The 21,023-nt window shown below is 44.3% G+C and overlaps 2 protein-coding genes across 2 annotated transcripts; both read right to left on the bottom strand.

Annotated features, from left to right (window-relative positions):
- Nucleotides 1-369: 369 nt before the first annotated feature.
- On the bottom strand, nucleotides 370-11,026 carry LOC148407287 (WD repeat-containing protein 26). The gene is made up of 14 exons (XM_088403600.1): nucleotides 10,268-11,026; nucleotides 8,279-8,378; nucleotides 7,793-7,849; nucleotides 7,287-7,423; nucleotides 6,737-6,834; nucleotides 6,497-6,653; nucleotides 6,146-6,284; nucleotides 5,716-5,856; nucleotides 5,096-5,215; nucleotides 4,886-5,031; nucleotides 4,498-4,576; nucleotides 4,297-4,426; nucleotides 3,281-3,475; nucleotides 370-3,202 (listed from the first exon to the last, which is right to left on the bottom strand). The coding sequence occupies exons 1-14, from the start codon at nucleotides 10,603-10,605 to the stop codon at nucleotides 3,177-3,179; spliced, it is 1,863 nt and encodes a 620-aa protein (XP_088259726.1). The 5' UTR covers nucleotides 10,606-11,026; the 3' UTR covers nucleotides 370-3,176.
- Nucleotides 11,027-11,749: 723 nt separating this feature from the next.
- On the bottom strand, nucleotides 11,750-20,889 carry LOC148407286 (adenylate cyclase type 3-like). Its single transcript, XM_088403054.1, is given in 19 exon segments — nucleotides 11,750-12,218; nucleotides 12,468-12,592; nucleotides 13,338-13,578; nucleotides 13,905-14,051; nucleotides 14,121-14,285; nucleotides 14,287-14,446; nucleotides 14,887-15,152; nucleotides 16,041-16,157; nucleotides 16,223-16,310; nucleotides 16,558-16,716; nucleotides 16,775-16,851; nucleotides 17,901-18,002; nucleotides 18,099-18,258; nucleotides 18,937-19,095; nucleotides 19,185-19,312; nucleotides 19,379-19,490; nucleotides 19,602-19,759; nucleotides 19,959-20,108; nucleotides 20,230-20,889. Coding segments are annotated over 19 exon segments (3,354 nt in total). The 3' UTR covers nucleotides 11,750-12,038.
- Between the last annotated feature and the right edge of the window lie 134 nt (nucleotides 20,890-21,023).

Here is a 21,023-nt window from a genome sequence, read left to right as displayed (position 1 = left end):
GCCCTTTGTGCCCCCCCCCCTCCCCCCTCTAGACAATAAGACATGAAATAAGAATGAATCTCTTGTTAAATCGCAAAAGTGCGATGAGACCCACCCTCCCCCCAGGAAACATCCCATTTCAAGTGATTTGGCTTTTTGACAAACATGGAGAATGGACAATGGCACACAGAGATGTCCGTCAACAGTACACACATACAAGCATTTTTTTTTTTTCCTTTTTGAAAAAGGCAAAGAGTGGCTAATTTCAACCTGATCGGATTTTCGGGTAACACGCTTTCAGACGAGTGTTACTGTGCATATTTCGGGTTAGTTGACGAAATTGAAAATAAATAAATAAATAAAAAAAGAACAGAAATTAAAACAAAAGAGTCCAAATATCTGGTTATACTTTAATATGATCATACAAGGGGGAGATATATGAGGAAAAATAATATAACAAAATATTGAATAAAAACAAGACAGAAAAGCTCTGTTTTGAACCTTTTCTTTTTCCTTTGACTTGCATCTCGGTCTGTGGCAAAATCGTCATCACAAAACCTGAAAAAAGGACTGAGGGGAAAAAGATTTTGAATGGACGCAGCCCACTGGAATCGAATGGCAAGGAGGGCATTTAACGAGGTCAATTTGAAAAATGTCGCTTGGGGAAGAATTACGTCAAATAGCTGTGACAACCGTGCCGACTTTACAGTGAGAAAAAGACAAAAAAAGGGGAACGTTTGATTTTTTGAATGGGTGAAGGTGGTTTTGTGTCTACTTTAGAAACTATATACTGTCAATAGAAACTTACTTTCTAAAGACAAAAAAAAACTTCACCCATGTTCCAATCCCAGATGATGTTAGTGTACATAACAACAACAAATCCCAGATTAAGAAAAAAAACAAATCCAAACGGTCTTTCAAGTATTATAGTTTTGTTCCACAGATTGAGGTCCCGAGGGCTTTGGATAACTTATTATTTCTTTCATTCTTTTTTTTTTTTTTTTAAATAATCATCTTTAACAATTTTGACTGTGGGATTAAGGAGGTTTTTGGAAGGGAGCGGAATCTTTTGCTGGTGTGAACTCAACACACTGGAAGCCACCCACTCACTCACACACAGGCATAGAAAGCCCATGGAGAATGTATTCCATTTTCTCCACGTCCACGTACTAGTATCCCGAGGAAAATTTGAAGACATTTTCACACAATAGGACATAGGCCATAATAAGGCCCTCAAACTAGATCTCGAAAAATGATCGGGCGATTTATTGGAAGACGCAGAGGTTGAACAGTCTGGCGCTCTGAAAGGTTTTACTCAAGAGCAAAATAAAAACAGATTTTGGCAGCAAAAGAGTTGGATATCAAACGCCTCATGAACCACATTAGATCGATTTTTTTTTTTTTGTTCCTCTAGATGACACTCTTGGTTTATAGATGAAGTAACTTTCATGGAATGTCTGGTCTCTGTATGAACTTATTAATACATCTTTGGGATTGAATGATTGATTGCATACAAGTAGGCCAAAAGTGTCACTTACTAGTAAGTGAAGACAAAGAGAATATTAGTACGTGGCCTTTCAAATGGATAGGGAGGATATGGAACACAGTCATAGGGCTTTTCATCCAAACACGCACTTAAATTTGGGGACGGGAGTTCACAGTTTGTACCCAAAAATGAAGGCCACCCTCCGTACTCACACACGCAGGCCGATATGCCGCCTCCCATGCAATTGTGCAGCGGCCGATATCACCGTGGGAGGAGGGGCGGGACTTTGTCACACAAACGCAGCATGGGGTCTCACTCGAGAAAAAAAACAAACTAAAAATCGTAATAAATGAAGCTGGGTTGAAGTCGGTTGAAAAAAAAAAAAACATTTCAAAAATGTGTCAGTAATGGTTTTTGTGTGTGTTGGTAGGGGAAGAACGTGCAGAAAGCTCAGGATGTTGGCCATTCGGGTGAAATTTCCAAATGGACCTCAAATGCACCACTACACTGTCGCCTTAAGATATGTAGTTAGTCGTTCTGTTGCCAAGCTTGTATCACAAGGCAGTGGCAGCGCAAATTTGAAATGAATGGAAACAGCCCCCCCCCCCCAATTATATTTTTAAGATGTTTTTTTTTTCCTAACAAAAGTTGTGCTCAATACAACACAGGGATGTGGGACCCTGCTTTCTTTTAGGGAAGGCCAAAAATTGGTAAAAATGTAATAACTGCCATTTTTTTTGTTTTGCTGTGTGTGTGCGCAAAACAAAAACAAAAAAGTCATCAAGCCCCCCCAAAACAAATCCAGGAAAAAGGGAATGTGCTAATGAAAAATATGGCGGTCGGTAATCTATTTGAGCCTTTCCCCGCCCTTCCTGAATAAACGCACATTAATTTTGCCTATGGAAAATTGCTCTCAACATTGCTGCACGGTACATAACTTACAACACCGAGCAATGTCGGAAAGGAAAAAAAAATCCGCCGCACCAAAATGTGCTGAGCTTATTGCTTTGTGGCCCATTTGGCAAAATATCTTAAATGGCGCACTAGCGCCTCCAACTGATACCGTGCATACACTACTATGTGGGCAGAACGGAATGCCAGTGGGCAGGATGTTATCAAATTTGCTGTCTCAAATTCTGCATGTACTTCAAGACGAGAAAAAAAAAAAAAGAAAGCTACGGCTCCTACCTTGAAAATCAAAGGACTCACTGTATATGAAGATTTACAAAACACGTTGCGAGAATTTCCAATTCTGCTAAGGTTACGGTGCATTTTAGGTTCAAAGTAGAATTTCACCCAAAAGCCAATATGCGGAACTTTTCGCGAGCGGTAGTTGTGTGGGCGACAGAAAAAATGTCCCTCCGCCATTTTCCCCAATGGAGGCGAGAGACAGACGGACACGGCGGCTGGGGGGTTAAGGGGGTCTGCTGCTCTCTTCTTCTTGGTGGTGGTTGCGTCCTTAGTGGGACAGGCTGGGTATATTTATGGATATATATATTTTTTTTAGATGAGGACACCAAATTGTCCATCATCGAGGTCTGTCGAGACGTTTCTACGCCCCAGTGTCAGTCTTCTTTTTTTGTTGTCTTGGTCACTTGCATTTTTAATTTTTTTTTTTTTTTTTTTTTTGCCTCGCCGTACATTTTGGACGCGCTTTGAGATTGGGTTTTGATGTAGGATACTGGTGGGGTTCTCCAAATACAAGTGTCCATCAACTGTCCATGGTACTGCAGTTTTCTGCGGACAAAGAACAGCGGGTCTTGTTATGTTACGTTGGGTTTTTAAATGGGGCTGAGAATGAAATGGACGTTGTACCGTTGAGCGCGTCGGGCTCTTGCGAGTCGAGAAAGGGCGCGGGCCCCCAGATGCGCACCGTGCCGTCGTCGGAGGCGGACGCCATGAGGCCCGGGACGGTGGGGTTCCAGCTGACACAGTTGACGGTGCGCGTGTGGCCTGTCAACTCGGCGATGGGAAGCTCGCCCCGCCGGTGCCAAATGTAGACTTTGTGGTCTGGGGAGGGGGGGTAATTGTTTCTCCATAAATCATTCTAACTAGCAAACGATTGATCGATTATCAAAAACCGTGACTCATCGACAATTGTCGAGATTTGTTCTTCCTTTAATGGAGTTAAAAAATGTGCCCTCTTTTCCAGTGGTTGGGAAGGAGCAACGGCACCACCATGAGGAACGCACGGCTACTACATGATACCTCCCTAAAAACAAGGCTTTTAAAAAGATTGTGTGTGTATTGTATTTTCCACATTATAAGGTGCACCGGTTTAAAATGAGCACCTTCAATGAATGGCCTAATTTAAACGGGTTTTCATATATGGGAAAACTGAAGGCTTTTTTTGTGTGCCTTCTAGTGCAGAAAATAGGGTAAATTTATAGCAGCGGAGAAAGTGAAGCCACTTGAGGGGCTGCATGACATTTTTAACAGTGTTTCCGCAAGTATAATGACATCCAGTATACCTTTTTTTTTTTTAATGCAGTGACAAGAACAGTTCTTTTTCAAATTAAGAGCAAATTAATTGGAACAACCTATTGCTAAATTGAGTTTAAATGGCTCATTTTCAAAAGGTTTGGTGCCTTTATTATTTTGTTAGGTTCAATACATGCTTCCTTCAGCAGACATAAGAGAAATAAGACTGATGATGGTATATGGGGTTCGCTGAACAAAATAAGCCTTGAGATACTATTAGAAATGTAGTTGCAAAGATTATTTTGAGTGACGCGAATTGCACAGCACCATATTTTAAGTCTGATAGGTAATTTGTCGGACAGCGGCCGTGCCATAGGGCAAAAATTGAAACGTGTGTTTGTGCGCTGCACCTTCGCTGCCGCTGGCAATGAAGTCTTCATTGTGTCCTCCGAAGCAGGAGTGGATGGTGTAGAAGCCCTGGGTGACACCTTGGTATTTCCTGACCAGCACTCGGTCCTGTAGGTCCCACAAGTGCACTCCCTAGCAAAGGCAAATAAATAAATGAAAGGATTACTGGACAATCATGTACTTTCTGACAGCTGTTCGCTCACCTGAGTTGCTACATTTAACACAGCTAATCTTCCGTTCTTGGAAACAGTAAAAGACATGATAGGGTGGTCCTCCTGGACTCTGCGGGGAAAACAAAACAAGCACAACACAAGACGTTCATTTTCCTAAAATAATTCTACACAAGCCTTTTTTCGCAGATTTTTAAGGGATTTTTTAAATAAGATAGTTTGAACTTTTTTTTAAAGCATATTAATGCATATTAATTCATTTTTTTGCCATTTTTTTCCAGAGGGTTTGACATTAGGTAACTGATTACTTCATGGACTTAAGTACTAAAATTAATCACTTTATTTAGTTATGATGACTACTATTTATTTCTGTGACTTTTGCTTATGTTTTTGTGAATGAAGCCTCTTACTGCACGCATACATGTTTCTATCGGCGAGGTCCTCAAAGTTGTAGCCCCGAATACGTTGGTGGGTGTCCGAGGCCAGCACCGTCCTGCCGTCGCTCAGGCACCACAGGCACTGCACCCTCACGCCCTCCCATGAGTCCAGCAGGTTGCCGTCCAGATCCTGAGGACGCCGACGGCAAACGTTAGAGAGAAGGCTTGCAGAGGAGATGGCGATGCGCACGTACGCATTGATAGAACTGCCCCCTCTGGCCTCCCGTCACGTAGCGTTTGCCGTCCGGGTTCCAGGCCACGCTGGTCAAACTGTCTTCGTGGGACTGCGACATCTTGGTGCGCAGCTCCCCCGTCTGGTCAAAAGGCGGATTGCAAAGGGGTAAAAAAATAGGTGAAAAAAAAAAACATGAAGTAGAAAAGAGGGGGAGGGGGAAAGAAGACAGGAGCTGGAATTCACAGCCTACATAGAAGGGTCCATATGCACGGCTGAGTGTGTTTTTGTGCAAAGGGCCGCCATAACGTAGACATTACGCATTCATTGCACAACTTCAGTCCATTACCAAGCTATCTATCAGAAAGAATTTTCTCCTCTGAGAGAAGAAAAACTTAATTTCAAAAGGTTGTTCTTACTCAACTACCAAAGCAATCTTATCCCAACCGCATGCTCTCTTTTTTTAGGGGGGTAGGAAAACGACCTTGTAAATCCAATGTGAAATTTAAGCCTCTTGCATATGTATTCTGCTGCATTGGATTTTTGCACAAATTGAAAGCGTGAATAAGGAGCTCCCAGGTGAAAACTTTTACCAGATTACAAAAACCGACGCTCGTGTTAAAAACCAATGTAGTGCCTTACCTGAATATTCCAGAGCCACAGCTCCGAACAGTCATCTGGTCCGCAGGCAATCAGGTAGGTGTCGTCTGGGCTCCAAGCCAGGTAGGAGACCCCGTACGCGTGACCCTCCAGAGTCCGCAGCAGCTTCAGCTGGTGGCTCTCCTGCAACCACCATCACAATAAAAAAAAAACGGTAAACTTATAGTAGGAGGATCAAATACTATCCACCATCCATGATCATGATGATTTCAAACAAAAACAGAGCGTTCCCATTCCCAGGGCCAGAAGAATCTCTTATAACGTTAACTGAAAATTATTTAAAAAAAAAAAGTCATTCTGAAGGTGACCCTTACGCTGTAGTCCCGTGCGCCTTATGGTGTGGAAAATACGGTATATTAGAAGTACTAAATCTGGTAGAGCAACCAGATGAGGTGCACGTTTGCTTACGCACCGGGTCCACCTGCCAAATGATGACTGTGGTGTCTTTGGAGCCGGTGGCCAGCTTGGTGCCGTCGTTTGAGAACTTGCAGAACCAAACTTCGTTACAGTGCTCGGTCAGAATCTGCTGCGTGTAACACGGAAACTGCTTCCTGTGGGGCAACAAATAGAGGACAAAATCATAACATTTGAAGATCAGGAAAGGAGGTCAAAGTCCAACAGAAAGGCAAAGATAAGATTAGAAAACACACAATGAGGTCTACGGGAAGGATGAAAATTGGGAAAAGTCCAAATTCAAATGTGTGTTTTGGCTCGGTTGAGTGAAGGCAGAAAGAAGGACCGCTCGACGGAGGTGAGCAGAGACCTGCTGCAGACGTGATCGATAAGCAGCGACACAGAATCCAGGCTGCTGTCCAGCTTGGTGTTGTGATAAAGGCAGCGGTCCCTCTGCAGCTCCACCGCCTGCCGCAGAAGGTTCTGCAGCCGCCGCGGGGGCAGCATCACCGACGGGGGCAAGTACGCTGCGGACGCAGATAAACACCAGAGCGGACTTTGGTGCTTTGTTCGGAATCGGGAAAACCAGACCAATGGCGCCTCGTCTGACTTTGTAATTTGTCCAGCAGTCGGCAGCGGGAGGCCGTGCCTTTGCCCTCCCACTCTGCCTTGGCCCTTAGATCCTCAGCGTGGCTGCACATAAGATACCTGCCCAAAGACAACCACCACATCAAGCAGTTTAGACACATAAAAAATATGTATAAACGGATGTAATTTTAAGATGGATTTATTGTCCAGCTCTAACTTAAGAGACATATGAGGATTAAAAAAAATAATTCATGAAGGTTGACCAATAAACCAGCTGGTGCTTTACTTCCTACTGAAAAGCATGAATTGTTCCACGAAAAAAAACATGGCCGAATAATCTCAAAATGTCATTTAAATCAAATCAGAAGCTCTTCAACATACACAAGGTTGTACTCCTTGCAGATATAAAAAAATGTTCTGCACAAGAGAAAGAACATATTAACTTATTATATTAGATATCATTATTATTAATTATATATGTAATTAGAATGAAATTAGGAGCAGCAACGCAAAGGCAGCAAAAAGGTTTAGTGAACGGGGTGTGTAGAGTTATGCTCGAACGCCGGCGGTACCCGCTGAGCACGTGGATGCGGTCCGTGTTGTACTTGAGCGGCGTCAGCTCCCCGCGGAGCACCTGCAGAGCCTCCAGGACTTTGCCATCTTCCAGGTACTCCAAATACTTCTGCTGCAGCAGCAAGAACTTCATACGCTGAACACACACCCAAAAAAACAAAAGCACTTTTAAGCCTTAGGCCTTTTTCCATTTTACTGATGAAATCTTAAAAAAAAATAAAAAATAAAGAAGCGAGGTTAACACAAAGAACCAGCAAAGAGCAAAATCATCTTCAAAAGTATTTTGGTGAGGCTCTCAGGGGTACATTCTAGCTCCTGAAAATGACATTTTAGCAAGCTAGCAAAGTCCATTATCATGGCAGTTAATGGAGAGAAAAAAGAAAAAAAAAATATTCCGGAAGCAACGAGGACAAAAATGAAAGCTCTGTTGGTGAAAATCCTTCTAGAAGGCCGAGAGGACATTGATGGATCCCCCGGTTCAGGTTGTGCGAAAAAGGCGGCTTACCACAATGGCGTTGGGCGAATGCATCAGTGCTCTCAGTTCATTGAGATCATTCTCAGCCTGGACCAAAACAAAAGCAAAAATGGTGAGCGCAGCACTTTTTCCTACACTCACACTGACAGTGGGTGGAAGAGCGCTGGGCTTTCCGAGCGCTGTGAATATGTGTATTTGGAATGAGAGAAAGGCATAACCTTGAATTTTACGAGACATTTTGACAACTACCTTTTGGAGTCAATTTTTTGGCGGTTGAAAACGAAGAAAAACAACTTGACTTGTACTCTGAGAAATACGGTCATCTAATGAATTTGATTTACTGCCCGGCCCTAGTTTTACATCAACAATAAAAGGAAAATTGAGAACATCAAGAACAAGATAGAATGAATATATTGGCCTATTATCCAGGTGTATCGAATGACGTAGCCTGTGAGTGTATCCGAGAAGAATGTAGGCCCCGCCCCCGTTTACGGTGGTTATCCCCCGCAGACTGACCTTGTCCCACTCGCCCTCCATGACATGGCTGCGGAACTTGCTGGCCGACGAGTGCTCCAGCCGGCAGCCGGACTCCTGCATCAGCAGGTCCACCGTCTGACTGCAGCCGTCGAACACAAATGGAGAAATCAAATTAAGAACATAAAATGAGGCAGGCGTCTGGAGGAAAAGAAAAAAAGTTGATGTGTGCGCTATTTATCACAGTAACGATTTCAAGCAGTGTGACGTGGAGACTAATTGCCACTTAAGGGCCTGAGCTGAGGTAATGAAGGTTTTGTGATAGCCTTTAGTGTGATGACACCATTCCAAAGTTACAATGCAGAATTTCCAGACGTGTAGCGGAAAATGTTGAATCGGCACAGTAACGACCAAAGTTCGGTTCCGAATTTGTAGGTGACCTGGAAGATGGCGTATTCTATCACGTAAACAGGAAACTCTAACATCTGGTGGACTCGGTTGCAAGCCTAGTGGTACACCAAAATCTTCAAGCTCGAAAAGGCTTGAAATAAGACGTTTCACATCGCTGTTTGCTATATAAATTTGGGAGTTTTGTGCCACGTGTAAACATGGACAGAATAAACTGAGAATCAATCCCCTGCAGACAGCCCCGAATGTTTTTGACACCTCCAGTTCAAGAGTGCGATGTTTTGTTTGAATTAATACGTGTAGCAACCGTCATGGTTCAGGCCACTTTCAGAAGACGAGGAGGAAGAGCAGGTGGAGTCGTCTTGTGAAACCGCCGGAAGAACTTACATACGTAACATGCCACCTGAGTACCACGAAGGCCAACTTCAGAATGAAGACATCCAATAATACATGGACATCGATGCAATAACCAATCAGATTTTTATTTTGAAGTTTTTCAATTAAGCGCTGATACAATTAGTTTGACAAGTCCAGGTCTGTGTAGCTCATTGTATGGCACATTAAATGGCCTTGGAGATTTCAAACTAATACACAAAATGATGGCAATAAAAATAGTAATGCCACTTATTTATTTACAGAGCGACACATTACAAAACATATCATGTTTAGTCCTATTTTAAAGCGAGTTATTTGAGCAGATTTCCAAGTCAACAAAAACTTTGTTTTCTATGTATTTCTTTGGTATCCTTGATATCCACACTAAGGTTTGTGTCCAATGTCCTCACCAGTAGGACAACTCGAAGGACTACAACAGGATAATGGTGAGACAAAAATACAAGTGGGCATTGGGGTGCGAATAGTAAGTTCTAGAAGGCGACTTGTGTCTTGTCAGTTGGGCCTAATCATGGGGGCCATGTAGTGGAGGAAATAACATTATTGCTAAAACACAGGTGCTCTTTTTGTGCTGAATTGTCTTGCCAGGCGAGGACAAAAGTGGAGAAGAAAACAGCTCAAGATGGAGAGAAAATAACTGGAATAAATGTTCATACTGCGTTAACAACTATTTTTGGCACAATTCGTCATTAATGGCTTGTATGACATTGCAATCGAAGTGCATCTTAAAAAAAACACCTCCAAGCACCCAGAGAAATGTGACAAATATGACAAGATGGAGGAATAGCACAACGACTACAAAAAAGCTCCGATGTATGTTTTTCAAGCTACTCCGTTTTTAAAAACAATGTTTAAACGTTACAGACGAGGGATGATGTCATACCGTGCAGTGAGCAAAACCAGTAAAAGTCTTGTAAAATAATATAAAAACGCATTTCAGCTCAACTCGTATAATGTCTGAAAAGTGTATTTTATGACAGGGGTTGTTTTTGGTGCGTAATCAGCTGGGAGCAAACTGTCGCTGGTTAGCATGCTAAGCAGCTAACTGTTATTGTGCAAGATGGACCCCCTTGCCTTCTTCTTGCCTTCTTTGCGAACCAGCGAAACATTTGGACCCATCCCCCCATGTTTGTGCCTGTCAAGGCGCACGAACGGCGCTCCAAGCGGCCGCTACGTCGCACTTTTCGAGCCCGAGCAAAACGACAAGAACACGGCGAAGCCACAACTTACTTGAGCCCAAGCCCGTGGAGATGTTGCCCGATGAGCCGGATGACATCTTCCTCCGCCTGCGACAACCGCTTCTTCTTCTTCAGCGAGCCCACCTCGGAGCCCGAAGAGGCCGCGGCAGAAGTCCCGCAAGCGGTGGAGGTGGACGACGACGAGCCGTTGCTGGTGCCCACGCCGTCGCCGTTGTCGACGGCGGAGAGGAGAAGCCCGTTGGAGTGCGCCACGCCGCCGCATCCCGCCGCGGCGGATGCGGCCGCAGTCGCCGACGACGGCTCGCCGTTCTGCGCGGCGCTCAGGCAGGAAAGCTCGGCCGATTCTTGCCCCGCTCCGTTCGCCTGCATGCTGCTGCTGCTCAAGAGGCCGGCGGCGCTGCGGTTAAAGTGGATGGTCGATGTGGCTCCGAGTCCCAAGACAACTCCGGCAAGGCCTGGCACAACCACTGAAGCCCCGGGCTCTCCTGCTCCCTCCGCCGCCGAGGCTCGGTGCTTCTTCCGCGGGGGCGGCGACGCTCCGCCGGTGTCCGAGTCGGAGGAGGAGGAAGCGGAGGCCAGAGTTTCCTCACCGAGAGCGGCCGTGGTTAGATACCGGCGGTGCTCCGGGTGGGAAAAGGAGGCTCAACTTCCAGCTTTAGGAGGCCGCGTCCGTCGCTCGAGCTCGGAGCGGACCGTCACCGTTGGACGCTCCGTCTCTCGGCCCCGTTTTTGTTGTTGTTTCTCTCCAAACAGCTGCAGCTCTAATGGAGGCCTGGGGCTCTGACGTCACCGGAAATTCCTACACTCGACTGTTTCCGGGTAGAACCAAGGCTGGACCTAAACAGGTGGCAGACCTTCACGCTATTTAAAAAATGTTTACTAATAGCAACAAAATATAAATAATACATTCATCTCCTTCCCAGTCAACTCAACAAATATAACACGAATTAATAAGTGTTAAAGTCGAGGATGCATTAAATTTAAACTAACCCCAAAACATTTTCAAATATTAATGTTAGCTACGTAACAAAAACGTTTTTTTTTAAAACGAAATTATAAACATTTTAAAGACTAAAAAAAACTCTAGAAAAATGACCCTTTGTTTTCATCTCAAAATAGGATGGTGATTTTTTTTTTTTTTAGGGAAATCTGCTCACCTCTGTCTCAAGTCTCGACTACGACAACAACAACAAAAAACAGCGGAAGTAAGTTAATTGTAACATATCTATATATACATATTAAATCGGTGATTTATTTTTTATTAAACAAAACAAAACAAAAAACCATACAAATAAAAAATGTCCAGCATGGATATTGTCTGCTGGCTCCCTGACGATGGGAATAAATAAAAACAAGTCAAGTTTTGTGATTTTGTCAAGATGAGCTCAACCACTTACTGCAAAGTTGTTTAATGAAACGTACAAATACATAGTTTAATGAAAAATGACAGCCAAGCACATCTTAAACCAAAGTACCCGCATTTGATTTAAACGATGGAGTTTATTGTTTTTTTAATTATTATTTTTGTCTACATGCAGTAATGACCAAACGAAGTTTCACAAAGCACCTGTAATATATTTTCACTCCTCTAGATGCCACTCTTGAGTCAAAGAAGCAGGGGAACACTCATACATTTCAATTGCATTAGCATTTATCTACAACCCAAGAGCACCACCTAAAGGAGTGAAAAAACATCATTCATTTTCCATCACTAGTGTTACAAAGCAATTTGAACAATGCCACTGAAAAATGAACTACAGATGTAATGAAATGGGCAGACGACTGTGGAGAAGTTCCTTTGGTCAAAAAACATGCACCACTTGGTGTGGGAGAGTCGTTTGTGGAAGAGCGTCGCGTGTGCTTTTTTCCTTGCCCTTCATGAAGAAGGTGAGCAGCTCGCCTTTGCCTTTGACAAAAATGGGTCCCCTTCGCACAAAGCGGAAGCCGAAAAACTTCAGGATGTCGAAGCAGTCCTCCACTACCTGCGGGGAAGATCACAAACGTCACTTCCGACTCACTTTTTGGGTTTGCGTGCAGCTACGTGACAGCATTTTCTTTCTTTCTTTGCATTGCAAGAAAATATTTCTTATCCTATTGGTGCCCTTTGTTTGCTTAAAATAAGACAAATTGCCTAATTTTTCTTTTTTTTTTTCTCCTTGTTTTTGTGCACTTTGTGCAGTGTAATAGTTGTCCAATGTTAGTTGAAAAAAACAATGTGTACACAGTTTCACCTGAATGTTTCCCATGACACCGGTGGACTCCATCCTGCTGGCCACATTGACCGTGTTGCCCCAGATGTCGTAGTGAGGTTTGCGAGCTCCTATCACGCCGGCCAGAACGGCGCCTTTATTGAGGCCTTGAGGGGGATGCGATTAGAATAAGTATGAAAAACACACTGTTTGCACCTCCGTTTGCACCGTAACACAGAGAAGAAAGTGGAGGAAATCATTTTGGCTGGAGTGGCGTTACTAGTTTAATTTTAAATGTTTACATTTTTTTGGGAAAGCCCTACAAATTTACCGAAAATTTCTGAGCAGCAAATATCATGTTTTCATCTATGCTGCTGCCTACTTGAAAATGGATGGCGGGCCACAAATGGCCACCAGCTCATAGTTTGGACACACCTGCTCTATAGTATATAAACTCATTCATTAGTAGTAAAGCGTATTAAAAGTATTAAATATGATTTTTAGGTTATGCAGTGGACTGCTGAAAGGGATGGTGGGCCCTAAATGGTCCCCGAGCCGTAGTTTGGACATCTTTGATGTAGACCAACGATATAACAATACACACAAGCGTATATTCTTTATCCTCTTTAATGATTATTGATATTACCATGGGTTGCGCCTCTTGGTGAAGTTTTGTCCAAACTATGGCCCTGGGGCCGTTTTTGGCCCGGCATCCCAATTTTTCTGGTCCTCAACATATACTAAAAATACATTTTGACATTTCCTGAAATATTTAAAAAGGTTTGACGGGTGACAACCTCAATGTGAAAACAATTTGCTTGATCACCTTTAACCAAAAGGGCTTAAAAAAAGTGACGTACACATGTCCAGTTGAAGTAGCGTAACATAGTGCCCCCCGGTGGCCATACTGACCGATCCGCAGCATGAAGTTATTGAAGGACTGCTTGTTGAGGTTGTCCAGGGTGACCTTCATGGCCAGAGCGAAGTCGGCCAGATCGGCCAGGTGCTGCCAGTGGTCCAGAAGCTCCTCGGGCTCGCGCCGGTCGGCGTGTCCGTTGGCGCTGCTTTTTGGGGTGAGCCCCGACGCCGCCATGTAGGTGCTTCCGATGGTCTTGATCTTGGTGATGTTGCGGAACTCGTCCTTGTCCAATAACTGCCGGGGGAAAGGGAACTGAAAATAGAGACTGGTATAGAGGCCAATCCCCCCCTCCCACCCCCAAAAAAGAATTGTGTATTCTAAAAATTTGAAATCGGAAACTACGCTATGCGGCTTATGATATATATTTTAATACTTATATGAAATAAATTTAATGCACAATATATTTCGTTAATAAAAATGGAATGATAACGTATGGATTGAATGTGAATAGCTTAGATAATTAATGGATAGTATATCGTTTTCTTAAATTGAACAAATACCACAAACTTGGCATTTGAACAAGGTTTGCGCGGAGTTTGACGACGCAGGCCGGGACTCACGCTGTCAAAGTCGGAGATGATCTCATTGAGGATGCGCAGGCACTCGATGCCGCCGTTGTTGATGCTCTCTTCCGTGTAGAAGTCGGAGAAATTGGGGATGGACGCGAACATGACGCCCACTTCTTCGTACGACTGGCTGTACAGCTCCTGAGGTCACATGACGCAAACGCGTCAGCGGGGGATCGTATCCCGTAACGAGGCTCCCCGAAACTTCACCTCGTCTCTCTTCTTGGCCCCCAGGAAGTGCTTGGCCACGTGCTCGGGCAACATGTTGGTGACCAGCGCTTGGTTCCAGCGCCGCATCTCCAGCACGCGCTCCTTCTGCTCGTGCACGCCCGCCTTCCACAGGAAAAGCTCCCGCGACTCGCGCTCCGACTGCAAAGGCGCACGGCCAAATAAAGCGTGCGCCGGGCGCTCGGCCCGTCGCCGCCCGCGGGGCGGGGGTGGGGGACTTACTCACATGGCGGGCCCACAGGTACAAGCTGAACATCATCACCGCGCTCATCACCGTCATCAGGTACTTGGATGGCACCATGGACGCTCTGCAGCGACAACAGAATTTTTACATGATTGATACGCATAGAACGTTCAACAAAAATAATGCCTACACTGCAAAAAGTCAGCCTAGAGCAGAGGTCCGCGATGTTTGATCTTGAAAAAAGAGACATTTGCAGCCTTTGTTTGGTGGATTTTCTTCTTTTCTTTACATTTTCTTTTCAAGTTAGCTAGGTTTTACTACCAAAGCATTATTTTCAACAAAAGAAGCGAGCAGACTGAATCAACATCCGACTCCATCCTCATACAAATGCTGGCATATTAGTAAAACGGAGCGTATCGAGTAAAGGTTATGATGTCTCCAGCTGATTTAATTAAGAGTGGCAAGGTACAGACAACACAGAAAGTTATTTCATTTTACTCGTTTATTAATTGCTGTCTTTTGGGATATACTGTACAAAAATGGTGAATAACTTAAATTTCTCACCTGTATGAGGCAAAGTGCACAAAGTCATAGAGATCGTAGATATCCCGCCAGCTGTGGATGTTAACGGCCCCCGTCGCCGTGACGACCAGCAGCATCAGGCCCAGCTTGATCAGGTGGCTGACCTGCACCAGCATGGCGGCGGCCATCAGCGACATCACCGCCATGAAGCTGTAATGCTTCGGGTTCTCGGCGCACTGGCCCAGCGCGGCCAGCGCCACGTCTGACGTGCCGTTGACCAGTCGGAAGTGTGGTGGAACGCAGCTCAGCTGACAAGAAAAATAAATCCGAGGCAAGTCTGTTGTTATTGGTGGAGAGAAAGTTGTAGTTGAAGGAGGTATTGATAAATATGAGAGGAGTTTTCAGAGATATGAACAGTCATGTAGACTGGCAAAATGACAACACTCAAGCATACATCCTTTATCCTCTGTGAAGAACAGCTAATATGACTGCTGTTCTGCTGCTTGTGATCATGTTTTACACCTCTAGAGGACACTCTCATTTCAAAGATGCAGTTGAAATATGTGGAATTTCAACAGCATCTTTGTGCTAGGTTTATGTTGAAAAAAAAAAAAAACGCCATCGAGAGGAGTTCAAATATATCAAAGATGCTTCATGAAGCTTCATATTTTCATCACTACAGTAAAGCTGTCAGTTATGCTGCCCTCAGGTGGCCAAACCAGGCATTTTATATATATTCAAGATTTGGTCCTTGTAATATTCTAATATGTATTCAATATAAATACTTTATTTGATGTACTATGGTAATATTTATTTAATATAGTTATTATTATAGTTATTATTATAGTTATTATTTACATATATGAAAATACATATATTTACATCAATTAATCTGAACGTTATAATCCTTTTCAAGCATTTAAACACGGTGTGACAGTCGACAATGTTGATTCCCATCAGGTGGCGAAAAGGCAGCCATGTGTTTTCCTGGCTCCTTGGGGGCCTTGACAAATGAGCTTGCAGGCACCAAGATACCTCACTAATGGAGCCCGCAGGGAAAGAAGACAGTCTGTCATGCTAGAGGCCGCTCAGGTGAAGACAGATGGATGTGTGAGCTGACTGGGTTACAGGTGGGCATATATACTGTATAATACTGAGTATATATAAAAAGTTTGATTAAAAAGAACACATCTTACCATATCAGCAATCACAGCCATTGTGAGGACAAATATGGCCGCCATGGCCCAGGTGTTTCTTGCCCAGCGTGTTCGGTCGATCCACAAAGAAAAAGACACCAGTTTCTTGGAGAAAAACTAAACGCAAATAATCATTTTTATGATCATTATTAAAAGCGCGTGTTATTTTTGCCTGACTTTACCCGGGGGAAGATGGCAGCCAAGGAGCAGACGGTGAGGAGGAGCAAGAGAACTTCACCAATTGCTAGAGTCACGTAGTTCACCACCAGGCTGCAAACACAAGCACACCAATCAGACAAAGAACTCCTCCTTATCCCCCATGAATCCCAAGAGGGTAAAAAACAAACAAAACAAAAAAGAAAACGATTGCTCTCTAATTATTTTCAAAGAGGTGACTTGTTGAGGTAACTCTGCAAGCACTAGAGATACCATATCACTAGTCGCGCTGTATTATGGTTGCAATGCATCACATTTTCCACAAATGACGAAGCATGCTGAAATGGAAGAGCGGACCTACAGCGGGTCGATGAAGACTTCCATGGCGGTGATGAAGAGCAGCACCACGGCGCAGCAGCAGAAGGCCGCCCCGCTGCGCTTTTCCTTTTCCGAAGAGTAGTGCGCCTCCAGCTGGCCGTCCATAAAGCGCAGCGAAACGGGATGGATCTGGTTCTTTAACCTGGGGAAAAGGCCGAACGTGAAGTCAAGTGCGGACCTTTCAGGGTGAATCCACTCACATGTGCTGGGTTTCTCTCTCCAGGAGCTCCTGCTGGAGTCGTATGTTGATTACTTGCTCTCCAACCAAGTGGTACCTCTGAGGAAAAGGACAACTAGAGTCAGCATCTGATCATGCACTGTACAACTCTAATCACAATGAATTGTATTGGCATCAATATCCCCAAAAGAATTATTTGTATTTTATTTGGACAAGAGTTACATTCGTAAATCAAACCAACTAAAGTGCTTATTATTTTCCAAATATTGTTTAGAAGCACAGCAGAAAAGAGGAAACATCTACATGCGCTCTGGAGTGCGCTTGATAGCGCGCTAGCTCAAAGCTTGGTTAAGGAAAATCAACAAGCTAAATCACATTTAGAAAAAAAACAAACGACTGAAATTTAATTTTAAATGATTTCCTTAGTAATTTAAAAATGAAAAAGCCACAGCAGGATCAAAGATCAACACGCAGCTACGGCAGTGCCTGCTAGCTAGCTAGCAAGCTAGTTCAAAACATTATATTAACCAACTAAATTACATTTGGAAAACTGAAAAACTCCTGCAATTTACATCAAATTAAATTCCTCATTATGTTCCAAATGTCACAAAGAACTACAGCAGAAAGATGAAATATCAACATGGTTGTGGAGTGTGCTTGTTAGCTAACTAGTTAGATAGTTGGAAGCTTGGTTAAGAAATGTTAGTCACCTAAATTACATTTAGAAAACCAACCAACAACTTCAATTTTATATAAATTATTCATTATTTTCCAAATGTCACAGAGAGTCACAGCAGAAGATCAAAAGATCCACATGTTGCTCTGAAGTGCGCTTGTTAGCTAGGTTCCTTGATCGCGAGCTAGCTGTTAGTAGCTAGCTAGTTAGCGATCAAGTACATCATTTAAGAATAAATCACTTACTAAGTTACATTCAAACAGGTAATAAACTACAGTCATTCCAATGTAAATACATTACTCAATATGTTGATATTTAATTTATTAGCTAGCTAGCTAGCTGGAGTATTTGCTTGGCTAAGTCTGGTTTGTCCCTGTTGGAGGTCTGAGTGCCACATTTGTCACATTGTTGGCTCATCAGCGTGCCTAATGAGGTGTCTGGAGAGCACGTCAGGAAACGGGCGCCGATTTACCTCCTGATGAGACTCCGAGACCGGGGTGGACGAGGTTACGTTCCCGTTTGACGTTGTGTTTATCAACTGTCGAGATTTTCTCGTGGAAACAACACTGGATTTCTGCAAGTTGACAAAGAAATGAGCGATCCAATTGAGTCAAGGACCTGGGGTCAAGTTGATGACCCCAAATAAGAAGGTCTGTGAGGGACCACTCACTTTTCGATCGAGTTGATCCGCCTTGTTTTTAGGAAGCAGAACCAAGTAAGTTTCTATGCCTTTCTCCAGCAGGTATTCGCACCTCTCGCCGCCGTTGCCCGGCTCCAGTTCAAACTCCCCGTGGAGACTTTCCTTGGTGCTCTGGGAAATATGCACTCGGCTACAACACGCAAACACAAAATGGAGCTACGGTAAAAACACTGCTAAAAAAAACTTAGCAAATTAGCACAAATGCTACATATTGTATTCATTATCTTTGATGGACATGTTAAGGTGAGTTGACCAAGTGATACTATTCAAACAAAGAATAGTCAGCAGCAGTAGGAAAATAAAGTCAATAACAACAAATTATATTTGTTGTTGGATAGAAGAGCATGAGCAGAGTCTGGAAGGGACTGCCTCTAAGCGAATGCTAATATTAGACATTTTGAATGTAGACTGATGTCTTTCTTTTGGCTGATATCGAACCCGTATCAAATATGAATACCTTGAAGGATACTGCAAGTGAATACCTGAAAAGTGATACTATTCAATCAAAGAATAGTAAGTGACTGCAGAAAAAAAAGTCAATGCTAACAAATGATATTTGCAACTGGATAGAAGAGCAGGAGCATATTATAGAATGAAGTGCTTATAAATGAAAGCTAATATTGGATATTTTGGATGTAGACTGATGTTTTTTTGGCTGATATCAGACCGATGTCAAATATGAATGGAAGTTCAAGGTAATAGTCCTGGTGAATACCGGAAAAAAAGTGGTATAGAACATTCTCACTGCTGACTCTTCAAATAAGAGCTAAAAAAAGTGTGACAGGAAGTCCACAAGCACGATTCTTACCCAGGAATGCCTCCAGACTCCATTTTGTTGGCGACGGTGACATCGGTGGACCAAACATCAAATTGCCAGCGTTTCTGGCCAAGCACTCCTCCCAAAACCGTGCCTGTGTGCACACCCACTCGCATGTCCACCTCCGTTTTTGTCTTCTCCCGCACATAACTGGCACAGGAAGGAAATCAGAGTTTTTTGTTAGTTTTTTTCCATTTTGTCATCATATATTTATAAATTTGCGGTGGATGCGCACTCACGAGATGGCTTCTACCATGGAGAGTCCCATCATGATGGAGCGGGCGGCGTGGTCTTCTCGGAAGTCAGGAAGGCCGCAGATGCAGTAGTAGCAATCGCCAAGGATTTTGATTCGCAGTTGATGGTGTCTCTGTGAGAAGGACAGAAAAGGAAGCTCAAATGGAAATGGGAGCCAAACTCACAGCGACAAACTCACTTCGGCCAGTTTATCGAAGCGGGCGAAGAGCTCGTTGAGAAGCTTGACCAGCTCCTGCGCGCTGCAGGTGGAGGACAGCTGGGTGAAGCCCACGATGTCAGCAAATAGGATGCTGGAACAAATATGCAAAAATATTTCATTTGCGGCTATGATAGAAACAACACTTTTTTTCTTTTCAAATTGAGAGCAAATCAATTAGAAGATAGATGAACTTCTAGCTGACCTGACGTGCTCATGGCGGTACATGTACATGGTGTTGAATTGCTGCTGCTGCCTCTGCTTGTGTTGTTGCTGGACTTGGTTCTCATGAGCCTGGTTCTTCAAGCCCTGCAGCATCTCATCCGCAATGTGTTTGGGCAGGATGGATAACAGTAACTCCTCCTACGCGGCCAGAGTGAAAGTAAGTAGCGTATGTAGCTCAGTTCAAATTAATGTCAAAAGTTGTCAATGACAGTGACATATTAAATGTACGTAAAACATTATTTAGTCACGTACCTTAAAATTAAACAAATGATTTGGATTTATTGCCCAGCCCTATATAAGCCTGAGCTTAGCTAAATGTGTTCCAGAACTCACGTACCTGCTGTGTGCTCTGCTCCTCTAGCGTGACTTTGACCTCCAGGGATTGTCGCGCCTCCAAGAAGGCCGTCCTGTACTTCCTGTCGGACATGTAGAACCACATCACCCCCAGTGTGGCTGCACACAGGTACAGCATCACGTTGGCCAGGAGCTGCGATTCAAGCAACCGTGATATAGCGAGGTAAAACTCTTGCGCCGGCTCAGGATACTGAAGCAAAAGAAGCAAGAACGGGACAAAGCCAAGTATGTCGCAGACCAGCGAGCGTATTTACCTGCCTGACCAGCACGGAGCCTTGCAGACTGTCCTCGAAGCGCTGAGCCACAGTCAGTCCCAGCACCAGGATGTGGATCCCGCAGGAGAGGCCCGAGAGCAGGAGCAGGGCGGCCAGGTTGAGGGGCAGGGTCAGGAAAGCGGAGAAGCTGAAAAAAGCCTGCCAGCCCACCGAGTCTCCGGCTTGAGAGACTTGGCGAAAGTTGAGTCCCGTGTAGCACAGGACGTGGACGGTGACCATAAGCCACAAGACGTACGGGACGGCCCCTCGCGACACCGCCGACTTGGGTAGCTTCTGCCACCGGTACAGCTCGTGGAAGACCAAGTCCGCGGCTAGCCCCACGGTGGCCAAGACCACCATGTTCCGCTTGCGCTCGGTGTACGCGACGGCGCACGTGATGAGGACGAAGCCGTTGAAGAGAGCGGCGAAGGTCATCAGGATCGGCATGTTCTGCTGTCTCTGCCGCCGGAAGTAACTCTGATAGAGCCTCTCCAGGGAGCTCGGGGTGAAAGCCGAGCGGACGGTCCGGAGCAGGCCGCGGCTGGGCTGGTGAAGCGTCGCGTCTCGGGTGACGGTTGCAACGCCTGCCGTCTGACCAGGGTATATGACCCGGTACTCCGTGGGATGTTCTGTGTCTACCTGACAGACCCCGTTGGACATTTCCACTGTGATTCAAGGTCTTCTTTTCTTTGCTCGCTCAATACTGTAATGATAATCCTTAAGGAGTCACTGATGGTGTTGTGGTGCAGCAGTCTGGAAGTTTGGCATCTGTTGTTACTCAGTGACGGTATCTC

This window comes from Hippichthys cyanospilos, chromosome 20 (genome assembly GCF_059441005.1).
Source record: "Hippichthys cyanospilos isolate Australia breed blue-spotted pipefish chromosome 20, RoL_Hcya_1.0, whole genome shotgun sequence".
Taxonomy (NCBI): Eukaryota; Metazoa; Chordata; class Actinopteri; order Syngnathiformes; family Syngnathidae; genus Hippichthys; species Hippichthys cyanospilos.
Note: the sequence above shows the minus strand (reverse complement) of the source record. Positions and strands in the feature narration are given on the sequence as shown.